The sequence below is a fragment of the Drosophila gunungcola genome, unplaced genomic scaffold (genome assembly GCF_025200985.1).
Source record: "Drosophila gunungcola strain Sukarami unplaced genomic scaffold, Dgunungcola_SK_2 000060F, whole genome shotgun sequence".
NCBI lineage: Eukaryota > Metazoa > Arthropoda > Insecta > Diptera > Drosophilidae > Drosophila > Drosophila gunungcola.
This window is the reverse complement of record NW_026453223.1, coordinates 94,991-114,927: the sequence shown is the minus strand read 5'-3', so window position 1 is coordinate 114,927 and position 19,937 is coordinate 94,991. Positions and strand designations below refer to the sequence as shown.

The following is a 19,937-nucleotide window of genomic DNA, read 5'->3' as shown; positions in this document are numbered from 1 at the left end:
CAGCTGCAAACATCGGAGGGGTCTGTCACAATAGCTGCTGTATATCTGCCTCCAAGGGAAAGATGGACAAAAACCGAATTTGAATCCATGTTTTCTGCTTTAGGCAACAAATTTATTGCTGGAGGTGATTATAATGCCAAACATGTATGGTGGGGTAATTCAAGAGGCTGCCCTAGAGGCAATCTGATGCAAGAAGTCATTGTGAATGGGCAATACCAAGTTCTGGCTACGGGCGAACCCACTTTCTACTCCTACAATCCCCTAATAGCACCGTCAGCACTAGACTTCTTTGTTACTAATGGGTTCACAATGGGCAGGCTAAATGTGCGAACACTTCACGAACTGTCGTCGGACCACGTCCCGGTTTTGGCTGAACTGCATACCACGCCGTTGAGAAAACCACAACGATCACGATTACTTGCCCACGGTGCCAACATAAACGTCTTCAAAGCCCACCTTGAACAGCTGAGCGAGGTTAATATACAAATGCTAGAGGAGGGGGATATTGATAGTGCCATCAGCCTTTTCATGAGTAAAATAAGCCAGGCTGCTGAGCTTGCTGCACCCAGAAACCGGCATGACACATACGCTCCTAGACCACTCCAGTTACCACCCAGAATTGCGGCCTTGCTTAGTCTGAAACGTAGAGTAAGAAGGGAATACGCAAGAACAGGAGATTATCGTATCCAACAGATACACAGTAGGCTGGCCAACTGTCTACATAAGGCCCTTGCCAGAAGAAAGCAGGACCAAATAGACAACTTTCTTGAAAACTTGGGGACAGACGCCAGTACAAATTATTCATTGTGGCGAATCACGAAAAGGTACAAAGCTCAGCCCACCCCAAAATCAGCTATTAGAAATACCACAGGTGGCTGGTGTCGCACTAGCCAGGAGAAAGCTGAAGTGTTCGCTAAAAACCTTGAGCAGCGTTTTCGGCCTTACGATTATGCACCGGAAAGGCAATGTCAACAAGTTGAAGAGTACTTGGAATCTCCATTTCAATTGAGCCTGCCTGTTAGCCCTGTAACGTTGTCAGAAGTAAAGGTCCTAGTATCTAAAATGTCGCCAAAGAAAACTCCTGGGGAAGACCTTCTTGACAACAGAACCATTCGACTTCTACCAGATAAAGCCTTGCAGTTCCTTGTGCTGATATACAACAGTATATTAAATATTGGATATTTTCCGAAAGTCTGGAAATCGGCGAGTATAATAATGATACTCAAACCTGGAAAACTGCCGACAAATGTGGACTCGTACAGGCCCATCAGTCTACTTCCTTCACTGGGGAAAATTATGGAAAGGCTTATCCTAAACAGGCTACTAACTTTCGAAAATGTCACCAGAGCGATCCCGAAATTCCAGTTCGGTTTCCGCCTACAGCACGGCACTCCTGAGCAACTGCATAGAGTAGTCAACTTTACGCTAGAAGCCATGGAAAATAAAGAATACGCTGTGGCTGCCTTCCTTGATATTCAACAGGCTTTTGACAGGGTCTGGCACCCTGGGCTTCTGTACAAAGCGAAGAGTCTGTTCACGCCTCAGCTGTTCCAGCTTGTAAAAAGTTTCCTTGAAGAACGCACATTCCACGTCTCTGACGATGGGTACAAATCGACCGTCAAACGTATTTCTGCTGGAGTCCCACAAGGTAGCGTACTTGGCCCGACCCTGTATTCCATTTTCGCTTCGGACATGCCGACTCACACACCAATCACGGAAGTTGAAGAAAAGGATGTGCTAATAGCTACCTACGCTGATGATACTGCTGTACTCACAAAAAGTAAAAGTATCTTAGCAGCCACATTTGCACTGCAAGAATACCTGGATGCATTTCAACTATGGGCTGAGAACTGGAATGTGCGAATCAACGCTGACAAATGCGCCAATGTGACGTTCACAAACCGCCGAGAAACTTGTCCAGGTGTCAGTCTGAATGGAAGTCCAATCAGGCACCATCAGGCGTATAAATACCTAGGTGTCACCCTAGACAAGAAACTTACCTTCAAGAGGCATATCACGGCTGTACAGCACTCCTTCAGGAGCAAGGTTGCTCGTATGTCATGGCTACTTGCCCCACGCAACAGGTTATCCCTGGGCTGCAAGGTCATGATTTACAAGGCCATACTAGCGCCCAGTCTCTTCTACGGTCTTCAAGTTTATGGCATTGCGGCGAAATCTAATCTTAACAAGATCCGAATTTTACAGTCTAAAACTTTGAGGAGGATCTCTGGGGCTCCTTGGTATATGCGAACCAGCGACATAGAACGCGACCTCAAGGTGCCCAAAATCGGCGACAAGCTGCAGTCTATTTCAAAGAAGTACATGGAACGACTCAATGCGCATCCTAACAGCCTAGCCAGGAAACTTGGAACTGCGGCCATTAATTACGCTGACCCTCAGACAACCGTTAGAAGAAGACTGAAGCGGCACCACCCTCAAGACCTACCTGACCGGGTTCTGACATAATATGTATTAACTCGAAAAACAAAATTAACAATATTTCTACCTAAAATGTAACCTTAAATTACTAGTCTTAAGAAAAACACTATAGACAATTGTATTTGAATTAATTAATAGACTGATTAGATTAAGCTGCCACTTGGGTAGCAGTGTGCTAATCGAATAATAAAAATATACATATAAAAAAAAAAAAAAAAAAAAAAAAAAAAAAAAAAAATCCAGAAATGGAGCACACTTTTCCAGGAATTTTGTTTAAATCTAATATTTTCCACATAAGTTGAAATATTTTAAAATTTACCCAGTGAATTTAATATGCAGAGTATTTAATATTATGGTATATTATTTAACTTAAATTTTAACAAGAAAGGAAGCAAACTTCGGCAAGCCGATGTTTATATACCCTTGCAGCTATTGCAAGAATGAAATATTTTTGAAAGCATTAAAATTATGATTTACTTGCGTATATGTCTAAAAGCATTGAAGCAATGATGATTTGCAGCTCATTATTAGGTAGTTATTTTATATAATTTTATTATTTCTATTGGAGCTATATGATATAGTCGTCCTATTTTGATGAAATTTTAACCGTAATTCTGAAATATTTATCCATTACTATATGTCGAAGAACTTATAGAAAAATTTAAAAACACCAAAGTTATAATTTTTTTTTATTTACTTTTATGATTTTTCCTATGGGAGCTATATGCTATAGTCGTCCGATTTTGATGAAATTTAAACCGTAATTCTGAAATATTTATCCATTACTATATCTCGAAGAACTAAAAAAAAATTAAAAAACAGAAAAGCTATAATTTTTTTTCATTTATTTTTATGATTGTTCCTATGGGAGCTATATGCTATAGTCGTCCGATTTTGATGAATTTTAAACCGTAATTCTGAAATATTTTACCATTACTATATCTCGAAGAACTAAAAAAAATTAAAAAACAGAAAAGTTATAATTTTTTTTCATTTATTTTTCCGATTGTTCCTATGGGAGCTATATGCTATAGTCGTCCGATCCGGCTCGCTCCGACTTATATACTAACTGCAAAGAAAGAAAGACAACTTTTGGGAAAGTTTCATGCAGATAGCTTAAAAACTGAGAGACTAGTTTGCATATAAACGGACGGACAGACGGACAGACGGACGGACAGACGGACATGGCTAGATCGACTCTACTAGTGATGCTGATCAAGAATATATATACTTTATAGGGTCGGAAACGTCTCCTTCACTGCGTTGCAAACTTCTGACTGAAATTATAATACCCTCTGCAAGGGTATAATGACACTTATTCAAAAATGGAGTATTGAATTCAAAATGTTATATTTATACCCTTGCAGAGGGTATTATAATTTCAGTCAGAAGTTTGCAATATACGCAAGTAAATCATAATTTTACTTGCTTTTGTTTTAAAAAATATTTAATTCTTGCAATAGCTGCAAGGGTACATAAACTTCGGCTTGCCGAAGTTTGCTTCCTTTCTTGTTATAATATTCTTTTTGCTTATTTGTTTTACAATAAAGTGCTTAAATTTGTTAAGTTTAAAATGAAAGTGGGTTTCCCCAATATACACATCTGTCTGTAGCAAAGAACGCAAGTTTAAAAAAATCAACAAGAAACTGAACAACCGAATAATAACAAATCAATTCTAGCAATCTCAACAACTTAACAGCTTGGGTATGGGTATAATATATTTGAACACTCCGAAAAATTTATTTTATCGATGGCAAAAGAGTAATACCATTTTTAAACCCACATGCTTTGAATTCAAATTATGATTTTTGATAATTTACGACTGCAGCTCATACCGACTTGGGTCTAATCATCATTTCAACTTAGGTGAGTGATTGTTTCCAGTCGTAGTCATGCCAAGTGCCCCAGTTTATTCCGTTTAATATCTGACCATTTGGTAGTTGACCGTCTTTATAGTATTTTCCATTGAGGGTACTGCAATGTCAAGCGGTTAGATTTACAAGAATTAATAACATATTAATTGAGCATTTATACCTTGAAGCACAGTCGTCATACCACCAACCACCGTTGTCGTCTCCAGCGCAATTTCGATTTGTTTCGTCATTATCCCTATTGTATGTAGAGAACTTTCTGTTTTTATGGTATGTAAGGGAATCTCCGGCTTCTCCGGAATAATTCCCAAGACTCTTCAGCTCATACAATTCGTTCTCACTTTCAATTTTAAAGTCGTCGTAATGAGCGTAGCTGGTGGATCCATTAATCTTCCCCAGCTTAATGTAGAGTTCATGGGGTCGAGCCTCTGTCAATCGATGCAATTTTTCCAGCCCAATGAAAAACTCTCCCTAGATGTTTCCGAACCCTTCCTTGTAATCCTCCCAGTTTCGATCGAAGTTCTCGGACCCGTCCAGGCGTCTCTGGATTACAGACCAGCCAGAAGGGGACGACGCACAGGGAACTTGAATCGGTTCGAGGCATCTAAGCTTAAGTTGGTAAATTGTCATCAGCTTTCCGGCATTCCGCAAGCTGAGTAGATCTTTCAGCTAGAGTCGTCTCCATTGACTTGACCTGACTCCTTAGATCCGAGATTTGTTCGTCTCTATTTCTAAGGAGTTCGTTTTTCACTGTCAGAAGCTCTTCTCTCATTGCCAACCGAGTCTGCAAGTCTCTAATAATCTTTGTCATGGTATTCAGTTGGCTTCTCAGCTTATCGTTGGTGTCGACTCCTTTTTTAAGCTGCTCAAAATGATCGAGAAAAGGTTTAAAAATTGAAATACAAAAGTTATTAAATTCGTTGTTATTGTTATGATCGGATGGATGCTGCGGCAGGTCTTTAATTGAGTTGGCATCAGCAAAAATATGTTCTTCCAGAAGGAAACACATTATTAAAATTCCTATAGCAGCACTTATGTGAGCACATTAAAGTGGACCAAATTTGTATGAACATTTTTTAGTTAAGGCACACTGAAGCATTTTGTTTTGGAAAAAATTCGTTTAAGGATCTGCGCAAAGGATTCAAAGTATATCACCCATCCGAACTGTTGCCTTTGATACAAAAAATTACATTACGTGGCGTATGAGTAATTTTTGGGAAAACTATGGGACTATTGCGTCAATCTCAAATACATTTATTGCCCACTAAAATCGACGACATTAAACGATGAGAGTTAAATGTTTTTAGCCACCCTCATGTACACATATTTACATGGATAATATTATAATCACTCTTTTTTACAAACAATTTACATACTAAAAGTGATACACTTGAAATTACAATGTATTTTTGAACCGGTATATGATAGCTCAACAAAATATTTGTTTTTTATTGTTATTAAGGTGAAATAAAAACTAGGAGCACTTTACTTTTCACCGTTTCATATAGTAAATTTGGGAGTGCAATTAGAAAACCAACAAATGTTAAATAAGGGCTTTGCGCCATAGTATTTAAGTATCTACAAAAATTATTAAAACGTAATATTTAATAGGGCAACCGTACGTATGTGTTATAAACGAATTACTATCAACAAATTTGCGTACCTACAGACAAATTTTGACTAACTTTTACCTGACCTATGTACGGATTTTTATTTACCTTAAGAATGTGCTAGGTATAGATTTACTGAAATATTTTTTGTTTGTTATTTACCTTACCTACATATTGGAAAAACTGTGTTTTTTTGGTACCTTACCTAAGTACTTGTTTTCGCAAATACTGTGTACAATACCTAGATGCAAAAACTAGTACCTTTACCAACACTTAATGTGTCAAAATTATTTTATTATAAGTGATTTTGAATTTGCTCAGCTCTGAAGATAGGTAATCCCAAATGTTTTGTGCGATTATTCAATGTGTCACCACAAACCAAGCGTCTCGGCGATCCAATATTTAATCAATAAAGGCAGATTTCATACTTTAGGTAACAAATATGTATTTGTTGTAAAGGTATAAAAAGCTTTAACAAATAACATCCACGAAACCGCGCATGGGCTGGAGGTGGCCCTCTCGATGCGATTGATGGACCCAAGCAGAATTTAGGACTTTGTCGGCAGTTAACTTGGAATGGTTATCCAGCCAGTGCCTAAACTGATTGTCATCCAGGCTGGAGGACTTGCAGAGGAAGCCAAGATTGAGCTGCGGATCGGATTCGTCGGCCAGCTTGCCACCGTTTTGCAGAAACAGAACCTTGGCCAACTCATCGCCGTGCGGATCGTAGAAAAAGGCGTGCAGATGGCGGAACATGTTAAGGTTAGTTTTCTTATCCAGCAGCTTATCCTCCAGAGCGTTCACCTCAGATGTGCTGATGTCTGCCAAGTCCTCTGGGGTCAGTTCAATGTCCTGCAGTAGTTCCTGCAGCTCGTCTACGTTGGCAATATCCTTGTTGTAGCTGTCGCCCAGCCTGTCGAAGCACTCGGCCAACTCCTGCTGCAGTGGCTCTGTGGCCGCTAGGAGGTCCTTTGGCCTCAGCTCCAGCTCCTGCTTCTGGCAGACCCTCAGTAGCCACTCCATGCGCACAATGTCGCAGGTGCGCGGCTGCTGCAGACTGAGCCGCTTCACCAGGAACGTCTCGTCGCCGGCAATGCAGAAGCACTTGGGATCGTTGGGCAGCGGATTCTCCACGATGCAACCCCCGTTTCTGGCGGCCAGCTCCTGCAGCTGCTGTTTACTCTGCCGTCCGGCAGATCCACTCAGAATGCAGAAGCTCAGCCCGCCAAAGAGGCGGGAGCTGCTCGCGGCTGGGTCCACCTCACAGCGCTTCTCGTAGACGGCCAATCCCTGGCGGCTCCGCTCCGCGGGCGTCATTCGCTGCTGCTTCCGCTTGGTGGTCACATCCTCCAGTCGCAGCTTCCGCTTGTTCAGCTTCTTGATGGCCGAGGAGCCCTCGCACAGGTCGTTGAACTCCCTGAGTGTCATACACTCGTTCCATGACTTGTCGTCTCGCTTCATTTCAGTGCGCGCAAAGTGCAGAGACTTGCGGGTGTGGAATGCTGCATTTGGCGCCAAATCAGCGGCCTTCACCTGCAGAATAATGGAGTTATGTGGCTCGATCCACAGGTCGGGGCATCCGGACCGTTCCTTGGCCTTGTAGTGGAACCACAGCGGCGGTGGCTCCTTAACCGCATCGTGCCAATGTGGTTTCAGCGTGTGATTCAGCACTCCGCGTTGCTTCGTATTGTTGGCGACCACTCCGATGCTGAAGACCTCGGGCCGATTGGAACTGCCCGGGGGCGCAGGCTGGAGAACGCCCAGTAAAAAGGAGTCCACGAAGGTGCGCTTCTGGTTGTAGAAGGCGCCAATGATCAGCACATCGAACTCGGTGATCAGGCCCTTGATGTACTGGGCGGCAAAATAAATAAGTATGGCTATGGATGCTGTCAAAAAGTACTCTACTCACATCCGCCTTGTCCTTGTACCAGCCACCGCCCAATCTTACGCCCGGCACGTATTTGGATCCTTGCTTCTTCACCACAATGCCCTCGGCGTGGGAGTCGAGGGCCTGCTGGAACATCTGGTTGAACTCCTCCACGGATCCGATTTTGCGGCCGCGCATCAGCTGCAGCACACCGGGCTGCTCTACGACCAGCTTCTGCAGCTTGTATGCCCGCTGGATGTAGGTGTGGTCCAGCAGGCTCTGGCCATTGAAGTACAACAGATCGTATATCACGAAGCAGGGCTGCCAGCTGCCCTCCGGCTTCAGGCTCTTCACGTCCGTGTTCTCGCCCTTCTCCCGGAAGCGCAGCTGGTTGGTGTCCCACACCATCATCTCGCCGTCCAGGATGATGGACTGCAGACCGAGGGGGAGCAGGCCTCGCAGCTTGGGCGTCAAGGTGCCGCGTTCGTAGCCGTTGCCAAAGTTCCTGGTGTAGTCCACGCCATTCCGGGAGATGTACATGAAGCGCCCTCGATCGACGTGCAGCTGGAATCGCTCGCCATCCATTTTGGTCTCCATGTAGAGCACATCGGACTGCATCAACTCCTGGATGTTACCCGGAAATCGTTCGCACAGCATGGGTCGTATCTGGTGGAACGGCCGGATGACGGCATTCAAGTTTACGAACTTGACCGCCGATTTGCTGTCGGCGGTGCTGGCGTCCAGGTCGCCGTTCCTGTCTGCCAGCAGGTTGCACACGTGCCCCAGATCGGAGCAGCGTTGGTAGATGTCCTGTGCCTTGGGGTGCAGCACCCCGAAGATCTTCTGCTCCCCGATCCCCAGACCGAGGCTTTTCAGCAGCAGCCGGATTAGCCACTTCTGCTCCTTGGGCGAGGCCTGCTCCGTGAACCGGGTGAGCTGCTGCTTCTTGACTGCAGGGATGGAATTGGGGTTTATATACAGAACAACAATAGAGGATAAATAAAGTAGGCCACCCACCTTCCGTGTCCTCGTTGGCAATGGTGTCCAGCATCTCGTGGATGTGCTTCAGCCGCAGATCGCTGGGCGGATTGAAGCACCTTGGCTTGAGGACGGCATAGACGACATCGCCGTAGTCCCGGTACATGTTCCCGCTGCGATGCTGCAGCATGATGGCATCGCTTGCTAAAGGAAACAACAGAAGGGTTACTGATTGACCCAAATCACCGGATTCCTGCACTCACAGTCCACGGGCAGCTGGAGCACTCGTATGTAGAGCCTGCCCAGCGCCGTGATCTGCAGTCCATAGCTATCCCTTCCGGTATCCGCACCCGGCAGGAGCAGTCGCAGCACCGAATGGAAGCTACTGACTCCGTTCTCCGCCTGGTCATCGGTTAGTCCGGTTTGCCGGCGAAAGGATTCGCGGTGACGGCAGAAGGACTCGTAGTAGCTCTTGAGGACCTCCTCCTTGTTGACCACCTTCTTGGTGGCCTTAAGCTTCTCGAACAGGTCGCAAATGTCGCGGAACTTGATCGTGCTGGCAATATCTATGTCCACACTCATTCTGTTGTTAATAATTTACACCAATAAACAATTTCATCATTTTGAAAAGCTGGCCAGTGTGGCCGTACTTTGATTATTAAATATCCCAGCAGAAATGATAAAAATACTGAACACTAAAGTGCATAGATACCGACTGATTGTCTGAATATCGATAACGTCCATCGGCAAACTGTCATCGCTAACAAAAGCGGGAAACTTTGGGCAATTGTTGTTTACACTTACATTTGTTCAAGCCTGGAGGATGAGTAAAAAGGCAACACGAGCAAGCAAACCCAAGCCCGATCCAGACGCAGAGGGATCTGGCAAAAAGTCCACGGCCTCCGCGCTGAAAAAGGTGCTGTTTCTGTCGGAGAAACTGCTGCCCAAGGATGCGGACGATCAGCGTCTCCGGCTGGAACGGTTTCACCACCCGGGAAAAGGGAAAGAAGCACTCTTCGTCACCCATCCCGATGGCCAGATGATGGAGCTGCTGGAGTACGCGGAACCACGACGCAGCTGGCTACTAAACAGCGAGGTCTGCTCCAACGGCAGGATCTACATGACCTCGCCTGTGGATCCAACGCTGCTGGCCCTCCACCACCTCCGAAAACACTGTGCTCAGAGTATGAAATGGTTTTCCGATTTCAATATATTATTATATTATGATTAGCTATCATTTAACTTTATTAAACAGGAGCAATGTCGCTGGACAACATTGCGGTGAATGAGGCAAGCACCAGCCGCCTGCTAAACGAGTTCCTCGAGCCAGAGAGCCTCAAATGCGTGGCGGATGTGAAGAGCTCCGGCGACCAGAAGTTTTACAAGTACAACCAAGAGCGAACGTTGGCCTGGCTGGCTCTAAAGACACGCCTGGTGGCAGCGATCCTGAAGGAGAAACAAATCCACTGCGGGCACAGCGCCCAGTCGCAAAATTTTGTGCGGAGCGAAAAGCTGGCAGCGGAAAATGCCAGCAACGAGATGGACTACACACGCATGGCCTGCGATATTGTGGGGCGGTATTTGGATGCGGATCTGTACGACTTGCTCACCGGCTATCTGCACGTTCCCAGCGAGATACAGGCAATTGTTGAGGAAAAGAATGCCGCCCAGAAGAGGAAATCGAAGGCGGGAAAGGACGAGGGCAGCGACTCAAAGAAGATTAAGCTAAACGACAGCGATGCCGGCGCGAGGCTAAAGAGCAGTGGTATACTAGATAGCGATGGTGATCTCAATGCCAGCATTACATCGCCCACGGCGGGCCCACTGAAGGAGCGCTCGCTGACCGCCAAGGAGAAAGCGCTGGCCAAGGGAGCCAAGGGCACCAAGAGCATCGCCTCGTTCTTTAAAGTAAAGTAGATTTAGGTACTGCGTAAGTTAAGCACAGGTTATTTTTTTTACTCACGTTTTGCGGTCTCAATCGAAACCGTGTGAGCTTTAGTTCATTATTATGCTTACTTTATATATTACAAATGCTCACAAATTCACATACGTTTTCATTTAACTTTTTTTTTTTATGTAAAATTCCTATTTAGTAGAATTCTGCAATTTTTGTTTCCGAGTTTCTTTTTTTATTAAGCAGTTAAGGATTTTAGAAATAATATGTTAACATTAGGCTAAGTTGCATGCTGTTCATTTACTAAAAAAAATTGTGTGAGTTATTGGTAAAGAATTTCCGAGACTTGCAAATTCTGCCAACGTTTTATAAATAAATATAGCAGTTCTCGCGAAAGAAACAAATAATTTATTGAAACTGAAAACGCTAGGTATTTCATAAATGAAAATGTTTTGTCTCTTACATTCGACAAATATTAAAGTCAGTATATATTTAATCTCGATTTAAAAAACCGCGCCTTTTGGGCTCATGCGCTTTGTAATCATACCACTTCCGCCAACTGGCCAAATTATCATCAGCTGTTGGGGTTGCCAGGCTTGCATATACAAAACTGTGCAGCATGGTTATTATCTTTTTAACATATTATTTTAAGAAACCGGCTCTATATCAATCAGCATAATTTAAGGTTTCGCAAAAGCTTAGTTCGAATCCATTTCAAAGTGGTGTCTAAAAGTGTGCTATGAAAAACGGAATGTCATGGGATTTCGGAACTCTTCCATAAGGATTCCAAACCTCTAGGAATGTTTTGCCATTTTTCGGGTAGGGTGACAATCCTGACTGACAGTGGAAAAGCTGATGGCTCCTTTGTTTCCGTTTTTGTCGCTCAGTTGTTGCTGTGCGCGCTCTCACGTTCGAGGCTAACGGTGAATGTCGCTTTGCACTGTGCTTCGCATTTCACCACCCCCATTTCCCACCCCGCATCCGAATATCCTTCTGCTGCTGCTGTTGTTGTTGTTTTCTATATGCCTCAAATTTTCGGGCTTACAACAATTACAGAGGTTTTATTTGCACATTTTCCAATTCTTCAAATTTTTGGTTCGCCGTTTTTTGCTAAAATTGTAAACGTAAAAAAGAGTGGCGTCACACGAAAAGAAAATTTTCTTTGGCGTCGTTTGTGTGTGTGTTGTGTGAGTGCTTATGCTCTCTTGTGTGTAATGGTGTGTTAGTGTGAAATAAAATAAATAATACAACATTTAGTTAGCAACAAATTCTCTCTTCTCTGCAGCAGCAGCAGCAACAACAATCGCAAACGCACAAAAGAATGCTACGGTAAATTGCATTTGGCGTCTGTCAAGGACAAAACAAAACGTTGTTTGTGTGAGTGTGACTGCAACCGCAACAACAACAACAGCATGTGGCACAAATAACGGAACGGAAAAGTATCAACAGCAAGAAAAAAAAATAGATAGGAAAACAAAACAAAAGGCAAAAACAAATCACACACGAGGGCCAAAAACAAACGGTGGCTGCTAAAAAAAAACGAAAACCAGAAAAGGACGAGGCATCACAAGACATTTGGCGCCAGCTCGGGCAGCGACTGCGACGTCGACTGAGGCCGAGGCAGAGAACCATGAGGCTCCACCACACTCCCTCTCACACGGCGGCGCTGCAGTGGATCCTGCTCTCCTTGTTCCTCCTTTTGGTGCTGCCATCGAACGTAAGTGCCTTTTATCAATGTTGCAAACACTCAAAGTAGCAGTAAACACAAAGACAACAACAACTAAGTAACATGTTTAACCCTACAAAACACAAATTATTTGTTCAATTTATATCAAATTCATTCCATTCTAGTTACAAACATTTTTTAATTTTTTGAAAACACAACAACTAGTTATATTCTGAACTGTATAACACCTTTCTAAAGAGCCAAAAACAACCTTAAATGTTTTAATTTATTATACATTTATACATAGTTACATATATTCTGGTCGTTTTAATATGTTATTTAAGTTTTGGATTTTACTTAAATGTTTTCATTTTAACCCGAAAAAGTATGCAAGAAATCAGCCAAAGTTTTTATTTATGTATATATTTATACTCGTTACTCGCAGAGTATAAGGGTATATTGAAATTGTTGAAAAGTATGTAACAGGTAGAAGGAAACGTGTTTTGATTTTTATTTAATAATGCCTTTGTTATTTAGCAATGGATATTTATAATAATTATTATATCAAACATATTCAATTGTGTAAAAAAAGTTTACCTACATTTTCACATTTGTATCATAACTTTTAGAAAAATATATTACAAATTAATAAAAAAAAGTAATTATTTTGAGACCAATAGTAAAAAATAGATACTTGGTACATGAAGTGGTTTAACCTCACACTTCTATCAATAAAAAGGATCATAACGAAACCGTGTCGATGTTGCATGCACCTCTGCATTTTAATTTGATTACGATTGCATTCCCAATGGCAGCAGTAAGTGCATTTTATATTTGTACATTTTGTATCGCTTTGAAAATCACAGAAAAATATATAATCACAATAACAAGGCCACACAACACGGTAGTGACAAGGTACAAGTGTCCTTTTAGAACTGTCAAAAATAAATGATTTAAAAAAAATATACCCTTTAAAAATATAATGAATGAGTTTTAAAAATACGTTTTTCCGTTCGGTTTCTCAATTTTGCTTTTATTGTGGTTGGCAATATTGACAATGACAGTTTGCTTTGCCAACTGTTTTTATACCCTTGCAAAAACGCAATGAAGAACACTTTTCCGTCCTACGAAGTAGATACATATAATGTTTATCAGCATATAGCCATGTCCGTCTGTCCGTCTCTAGTCTCTCAGGTTTAAAGCACTCGGCATAAAACTTTTCCAAAAGTTGTCGAGCATGATCGGACGACTAAATTATATAGCTCCCACAGAAACAATGAGCAGAAAAAATGAAAAATGAGAAACACAAATTATTTGCGGTTTTTTACATTTTTGTTGAATATTCTTTGAGATATAGTTTTGGTTTATATTTCAGAATTACGTTTTTCTTTTATTGAAATCAGTAGTATCAGGAAAAAAAAAAAATAAAATCAATATATTTAAAAAATATTGATAATTTGCTGTTTTTAAATTTTTTTTCAAATATACTTTGATATATAGTAATGGTTTATTATTTTGGAATTACGTTTTTAATTCAAACCTTCATTGTTTAAAAACATATACATACAACTCAAAATTTTTTTTCTGAAAGGTTTTATTAACTTCAGCTTGCCGAAGTTCGCTTCCTTTTCTGTTCTAATTTTTTTTTAACGAGCCTTCAGTCTTGTTATACAGTAAATAAATACACTTTCCGACTTATAGGTGTAATATAACATTTGTTTTCACAGGTGTCGGCTAGATTTTGTGAGGGATGCAGCCAGGGTTGCTGCACCCAGGGCTGTTGTCCGCCGTACCAGGGCGGACCACGCCCCCTACCGCCGCCCTCGGACTCCCACGTTCTCAATCTGTTCTTCGCCACCCACTGGTTCTTCTGGTAAGAATGATATCTTAGACATGTAATATCATATAATGTTCGTATATATGTTTCTCTTGGAAATGATCTCAGTCAGCAGTCTATAGGTTGAATTTGTATATTGAATTTGTGGATTTTGTCTGATGAAATTTGATTCGTAGAAACCTTTTCAAGCGGCAATCAAAAATAGTTTCATATGTGCATTAAAAATTCTTTGGGTTCCAAAAGTTTTAATTTTAGTAAGCATGATTTATTTACTCCAATGGTATATATGGCCAGGGTCATGGTGGCATTTGTTGTTCTTTTGGGGATTCCCCGGAGGTCAAACGCAAGGCCATGCAACGGAGGGTGGTGGTGGTGGGTCGGGCTTCCAGCTGATTGGCATTGTGTGCCATGCGAGATATTATTATTATTGGCAGCAAAGGTGGCGCCCAGCGCCGAGGTTGCGTCAAGTCAAAAGTCGAGTCAAGTCGAGAGGCTTATGCAAGCTGCAGCCCCTCACTGCCATGGTGCATGCTACCCGCCCCCCTTGGGGGCCGTGGAAATGGCAATGCCAACTAATGAGACACAGACGAAAGCCGCCCGCCACCGCCACCTCCACCCTGCTCATATAATCCCATCTCTTGGCCACCGAAAAGGCAAACAAATTTCAGTCGAAATTCGATTACGGGCACAGCAGGACACGGATCCGTATCCGCAAACGCGAACGCAAACGCATCTGCATCTGCATCCGGATCCGGATCCGGCCAAATGGGCTTCTTTATTCAGTCGCGCCAGCTGCAGACCGAGCAGTTAATGTTCCGGACGTTTTCACGAAACGATTTCTCAGCTAAGTTTCCATTCGGGTTTTCCACTTAAATTTCAATTTATTTTTTAATAAAAAAAAGTGCTGGGCTTCAGTGGCATATCATAAATTTTGGATAACCCTTGATTTTGTTCAAAAAAAAATAAACCGTAATGATCAGCTAAACAATACCTTCCAATACAGCTACAATCTTTAAAACTACACCAAGAATTAAAATTTTTTATAAATAAATAATAAGAAAAAATTGTCATTAGTTCAATAAATTGAGCTAATTGATGACAGGAAACGCTTTTTAAATATATATATTAATTAATAAAATTATTGAAGATATTACGGTATATATCAATCAAATTATAAGTAAACAAATTAAATAATATTTAGCCTTATGATCGATCAGCTGAAAAATCAGTTCGTGAAATACATTGGACATAATACAGCCTGGATAACATTAAATGTTGTATTCATCCAAATTTTCTCTTGCAGGTGCGTGGTTGTGGCCATTATCTTGGCCATCCTGTGTGCCTACTCGCTATGGAAGAAGCGGAGGACTCTGTGTGGTTGGGGATTCAATGAGCACCACACCCAATCCGAGGGCGACTCCGCCGGTTCCTGCTACGCGCCTCCGCAATATAGTCGCTGCAACTCCTTTCACCATCCGCCGCCACCCTACACGGAGGTAATTAATCCTAAATACCTGATCTGGCAATGTTGAAGAATTTCTAACTGTGGGCAGTGAATTACTGAAATGTTTGCTAATCACTTGATTCAGGATATGTGATATATATACTTGTATTTTCATACAATTCATAGTTTAAAGACTTCAAGAAACTATTTCAAAGACAAAGGGCTTTTTAAATTATTAGACAGGGCTGTATTATTTTTCAGAAAATATTTGTAGTCTTAAATAATTAATAGAAATGGAGATGGGGAAATGTTTTAAGTGTTTAGATCCATGATAATTGCTTTATTCTCACTCCGCCAGGTGACGTCCAAACCAGACCTGTATCCGCTCGTCTTCACCTGCAACAGCGACTCGGGCAATGGCAAGGGCAACGGCAGCTCCAGCTACCTGATGGTGCAGTACTTCCGGAACTACATTGTCCGGCCGGCGGCGGGGGGCTCCCTGAGTGCGGCCAGCACCGTGGACTCCCTGAGCTCCAGTTTCATCTGCAATGCGAACGAGGCGAACACCCTGGTGCCACCGCCATATTCCCGGGCAGCCAGTCCGGAGCTGGGGCTGCATCACTATGTGGCCCATGGCCATGCCCACGGACATGGCACGGCCCATCTGAGATCCATGGAACAGGCGGCGCCACACCAGGTGCCAAGTGCTCCGCTGGCTTCCGTGCACTATGCCATGCCGAGATCGGCATCCCAGCTGGTCGAAACGGACGCCTATCAGCCGAGACTGATGCCCGCCCAGGCGCAGCACTATGCCACCGTGGCGCTGGGCAGTTCTCCGGGCGGAGGAGCCCTCTACAGCACCCGATTGCATGCCTCCCACGAGGAGGGAATGGGTGTGGGCTATCTGCAATCCCAGAGCGATCAGCACTTCCGCTACATGGCGAACAGCAGCAGTAGCCTGAGCGACATTTTTGTGAACAACAGCTGTGTGGCAGGTGGGTTGTTTTCCTCAGGATACTAGATTTCCGCCGCGAATTCTTCAGCATTTGATTGCCATTTAATGCGGCGTTTTTTTCTGTATTCCAGGTATGCTGCCAGAAAGTGGCGGAGCAGGAGGTGCCTCCCAAAGTGCGGAGAGTGGAGCAGCCACGCAGGCTGCCTCGCTTAACAGCCTGGCCATCGGCGGCTTGGGAGGATCGGTTGCGGGTGGCACCGGGGCTTCGGGTGGATCCGCCACCGCGGTCATCTACAGCAATGGCTGCATCCAGCCCAATCCGCTGCACAGCCTGGAGAACTGTTGCCAGCCGTCGGCTCAGGTGTCTGGGGTGAGCAGTCTGGCCAACATTGGCACACCGGGATCGCCGCCGCAGGCCACCAGTCCAACGGGCGAGGTGCGTGAGATTCTCGACCAGATCCGCCAGCTCCAGGCGGGCGTTAGCTACGAACAACTCCTGCTGAGCGGCTCAGGGGCCAAACCCCGACTGCAGCATACGCTATCGACTCCCTCGAACTCCCAGCAGGTGCTGCAGCCCATCCTGACCACATCCGCATCCATTTCCGGCGCCAGCAGCAGCAGCGGGCGCAGTAAAAAGTTCTTCACCTCCGGCAGTAAAACGCAGCCCAACAAGGCTTTGTACATACCCATGGCGGCCATCGGGGGATCCGGATCGGGATCGGGCGCCCAGCGCTGTGTACTCAAAAGTCCAGTGAGCAGTGTGGTCAGCGGTGCTAGCTTCTTTGTGAACCGCGGACGAGTGGCCCGCAAGGGTTGGATCACCCGATCGGCGCCCACGACTCCGGGCAGCGGACTGCCCCCCAATCGACTGGGTGACGATAGTCCTCTGCTGCTCAACGAGCACGACGAGGATGCTATCGACGATGATGAGGAGGAGGACCGGGATCGGAATCGGGAGGATACCGACACCGAAACGGAAGCGGAGGCCAGGAACCATCATCGCCAGCATCGCCATCACCGCGGTCATCGCAGCCATCGTCGTGGACAGCTTGAATAATAGTGGGCGTGGTCGTTGGAATCGCCAGTGTCATTTAGTAGTTGTTGTTGTAGCTCAAGGTTCTCCTTTAGACATAAGCTTTTAAACGAAAGTGGAAAGATGTTTGGGAGCCGGCAGCATGCTTCTTAGTCTGAAGCACACCCAACAGAAATAACAAAAGGAAAAAAGAGTCGGATAAGTCTAAGTTCCAAATATATAGCATTTAAAAATTCTGTAAGATTTTTACGATTGAAGACATTCAAGGTTTTTTTATTATTGTTAAAATCATTATTTTGTATAATTTTTATGATTTCTTTTACTTAATCTATTGATACGCCTATCGAAACAGAGACAAATTCTTAAACTTAAAAAAATGAAAATTTTAAAGGCCTTAAATGGAATGTTTTCCATTTTTATAAGATTTCCACAAGGAAAACCATTTAAAAACTTTAAAAAATAATAAATATAAATGTCTAGATACTTTAAAAAAAAAACTTGTAAAAAATGAATTTGATTTTCGAAAAAAATCGGAGATTGTCAGTATTGTTATTGATCAGTATAACAATTGATCAGTATTTAATATAAAGTTTATCTTAAGCCGAGAAAAAAATGTAATAACTTTCGATATAAATTTTTAGTACCTTTAAAACCCATCGTTTTTTCATTTTAATTTTTTTAACTTAATTTGGAAATGAGAAAATTCAGGATGTCAAAAAGGTAAATTTAAGAATATGTAGAATAGGCTAAAAACTGTTTTGTGAAATTTTAAACTGAAGGAAAGACGTTTAAGACATATGTTACAGACAGACTTTAAACTATAACTTAACATTCTTCAAGATTGCTGACAATAGTTCAATAAAACTAAACATTATTTCATCAAGCAGTATTATTAACAAAACCTACCAGAATATCATTGTTTATGCCTAAAATATACCTACAAGTTATATCTTTTTAATTTGAAATTTATAATGTCTGTTGAGCTTCCGTGAATAGATAAACAATTTAAATATACAAATAGCTGTCCTTAGGTTCAAACAGTCTAGCAATTGCAAAAAATATTAGCTTGAATTTAAAATTTAAATTTTGTAAAGCTGGGAAGGTTTCATAATATCTAGAAGTATTAATTTCCAATTTATAATTCACATTTATAAACTAACTTACTTGATTTCTGGTATTTTAATCAATTAAGTTAAAAGTTTTGAGCTAGCATAAATAATTTAATTATATTTTGGTTTAAAGTTAGCTTTGTAAAAATAAAAATTGCACAAAAGATTTAAATCAATATAGGGTATGTGGTATAAATTAAAATTAAAAAGACCCGAAGAATACCAAAAAGAGCTACAAAATTAAAAAGAGAAGAGAACACGTAATTGTCGCCTAGATGGATTTTTTGTAAGTAAATAAGATAATAAGAATTTGTTCACACACAAATAAGCAAACACGTCACGTACAGATACAGATACAGATACTTTGAGAATGTCCTTATTACAAGTTATATGTGAAAAATGCAAAACTGTGCAAGCATTCGGTTGGAAATTACGGCACAAGCACTAGACGGAAAATCTAAATTAAATTATCTCTAAACAAAAATTTACCAAATGAGACTAAGGGGTTAAGATCCGGGGGCTAAAAAGGAAAAGTTTGAATGCAGCAGTGCCTTTTCAACTTTATTAACCACAACCACAAGAAGCACAACACATACAAATTTAAATCATTAAAAGATGAAACCAGAAGATAAAGCAAACGCATCCATAGACAGAATTAAAACAATCCAATGGACAAGGCAATATTTATAAATCTGCCTAAGCATTAGATATATGATATGTACCCATTATATGTATGTGACAATTACTTTAAGTGAATTTTACAAATCATTGGCATTTTTCTCATACGGTTTCGTTCGGTCCCTCATCGATCGGTTTTCTAGCTTATTTAAACGAATATCTGTGCTTCAATACATATAACTATATAATTAAACAATTAATTAATTAACTAGCATAGCAAAACTGAAGGCGTTCAAGGCATAAATCTCCAAAAGCAAGTGAATTGTTGTAAAGTCGGATAACGAAAACCAAAACAAATGAAACGAAAACCTAAAGAGAACTAAGAAACCAATTTAAGTCAAATATACAAAGATGAAAAATAAAAACAATAAATGAAAGAATTCACTAAAGTGTGTTTATTTGGATGCATTTATATATGTTTATTAAGAGGTCCCGTAAATAGAATTGTTTGCTGGGACAGACGTGATTTAATTTTTTAATTTTAACCTTTTAACCCCAATTTTTTTTCTACAGATTGTGTTTTTTTATTTTCAACCTGTATTCATTTAAGAATATT

The 19,937-nt window shown here is 42.0% G+C and overlaps 3 protein-coding genes and 1 pseudogene across 7 annotated transcripts; 2 read left to right on the top strand and 2 right to left on the bottom strand.

Moving 5' to 3' along the window:
- Positions 1 to 4,268: 4,268 nt before the first annotated feature.
- Positions 4,269 to 4,940, bottom strand: LOC128264164 (angiopoietin-related protein 2-like; annotated as a pseudogene).
- Positions 4,941 to 6,315: 1,375 nt separating this feature from the next.
- On the bottom strand, positions 6,316 to 9,412 carry LOC128264179 (DNA ligase 4). The gene is made up of 4 exons (XM_052999550.1): positions 9,029 to 9,412; positions 8,805 to 8,969; positions 7,830 to 8,737; positions 6,316 to 7,771 (listed from the first exon to the last, which is right to left on the bottom strand). Exons 1-4 carry the CDS (start codon positions 9,345 to 9,347, stop codon positions 6,392 to 6,394), a joined length of 2,772 nt encoding a protein of 923 aa, XP_052855510.1. The 5' UTR covers positions 9,348 to 9,412; the 3' UTR covers positions 6,316 to 6,391.
- A 108-nt stretch (positions 9,413 to 9,520) lies between these two features.
- Positions 9,521 to 11,155, top strand: LOC128264169 (ribonuclease H2 subunit B). Its single transcript, XM_052999534.1, has 2 exons — positions 9,521 to 9,949; positions 10,021 to 11,155. The coding sequence occupies exons 1-2, from the start codon at positions 9,589 to 9,591 to the stop codon at positions 10,680 to 10,682; spliced, it is 1,023 nt and encodes a 340-aa protein (XP_052855494.1). The 5' UTR covers positions 9,521 to 9,588; the 3' UTR covers positions 10,683 to 11,155.
- Positions 11,156 to 11,521: 366 nt separating this feature from the next.
- LOC128264187 (uncharacterized) lies at positions 11,522 to 19,773 on the top strand. Of its 5 annotated transcripts, none has more exons than XM_052999562.1 (6): positions 11,522 to 11,582; positions 11,945 to 12,376; positions 14,053 to 14,198; positions 15,466 to 15,658; positions 15,965 to 16,601; positions 16,693 to 19,773. In XM_052999562.1, exons 2-6 carry the CDS (start codon positions 12,290 to 12,292, stop codon positions 17,616 to 17,618), a joined length of 1,989 nt encoding a protein of 662 aa, XP_052855522.1. In that variant the 5' UTR covers positions 11,522 to 11,582; positions 11,945 to 12,289; the 3' UTR covers positions 17,619 to 19,773. The 5 variants fall into 5 exon arrangements, with proteins under 5 accessions (XP_052855522.1, XP_052855525.1, XP_052855523.1 ...); XM_052999565.1 differs by having other exon boundaries at positions 11,555 to 11,582; positions 11,948 to 12,376; XM_052999563.1 differs by having other exon boundaries at positions 11,556 to 11,717; positions 11,948 to 12,376.
- The last annotated feature ends 164 nt before the right edge of the window (positions 19,774 to 19,937 follow it).

Coding starts and splice junctions, on each gene's coding strand:
- LOC128264179 (XM_052999550.1), bottom strand. CDS start 9,347: ATGAGTGTGGACATAGATATTGCCAGCACGATCAAGTTCCGCGACATT. Junction 8,970..9,028: donor GCTCCAGCTGCCCGTGGACT/GTGAGTGCAGGA, acceptor TGTTTCCTTTAG/CAAGCGATGCCATCATGCTG. Junction 7,772..7,829: donor GGTACAAGGACAAGGCGGAT/GTGAGTAGAGTA, acceptor TTTGCCGCCCAG/TACATCAAGGGCCTGATCAC.
- LOC128264169 (XM_052999534.1), top strand. CDS start 9,589: ATGAGTAAAAAGGCAACACGAGCAAGCAAACCCAAGCCCGATCCAGAC. Junction 9,950..10,020: donor CCGAAAACACTGTGCTCAGA/GTATGAAATGGT, acceptor TTTATTAAACAG/GAGCAATGTCGCTGGACAAC.
- LOC128264187 (XM_052999562.1), top strand. CDS start 12,290: ATGAGGCTCCACCACACTCCCTCTCACACGGCGGCGCTGCAGTGGATC. Junction 15,659..15,964: donor CGCCGCCACCCTACACGGAG/GTAATTAATCCT, acceptor TCACTCCGCCAG/GTGACGTCCAAACCAGACCT. Junction 16,602..16,692: donor GAACAACAGCTGTGTGGCAG/GTGGGTTGTTTT, acceptor TCTGTATTCCAG/GTATGCTGCCAGAAAGTGGC.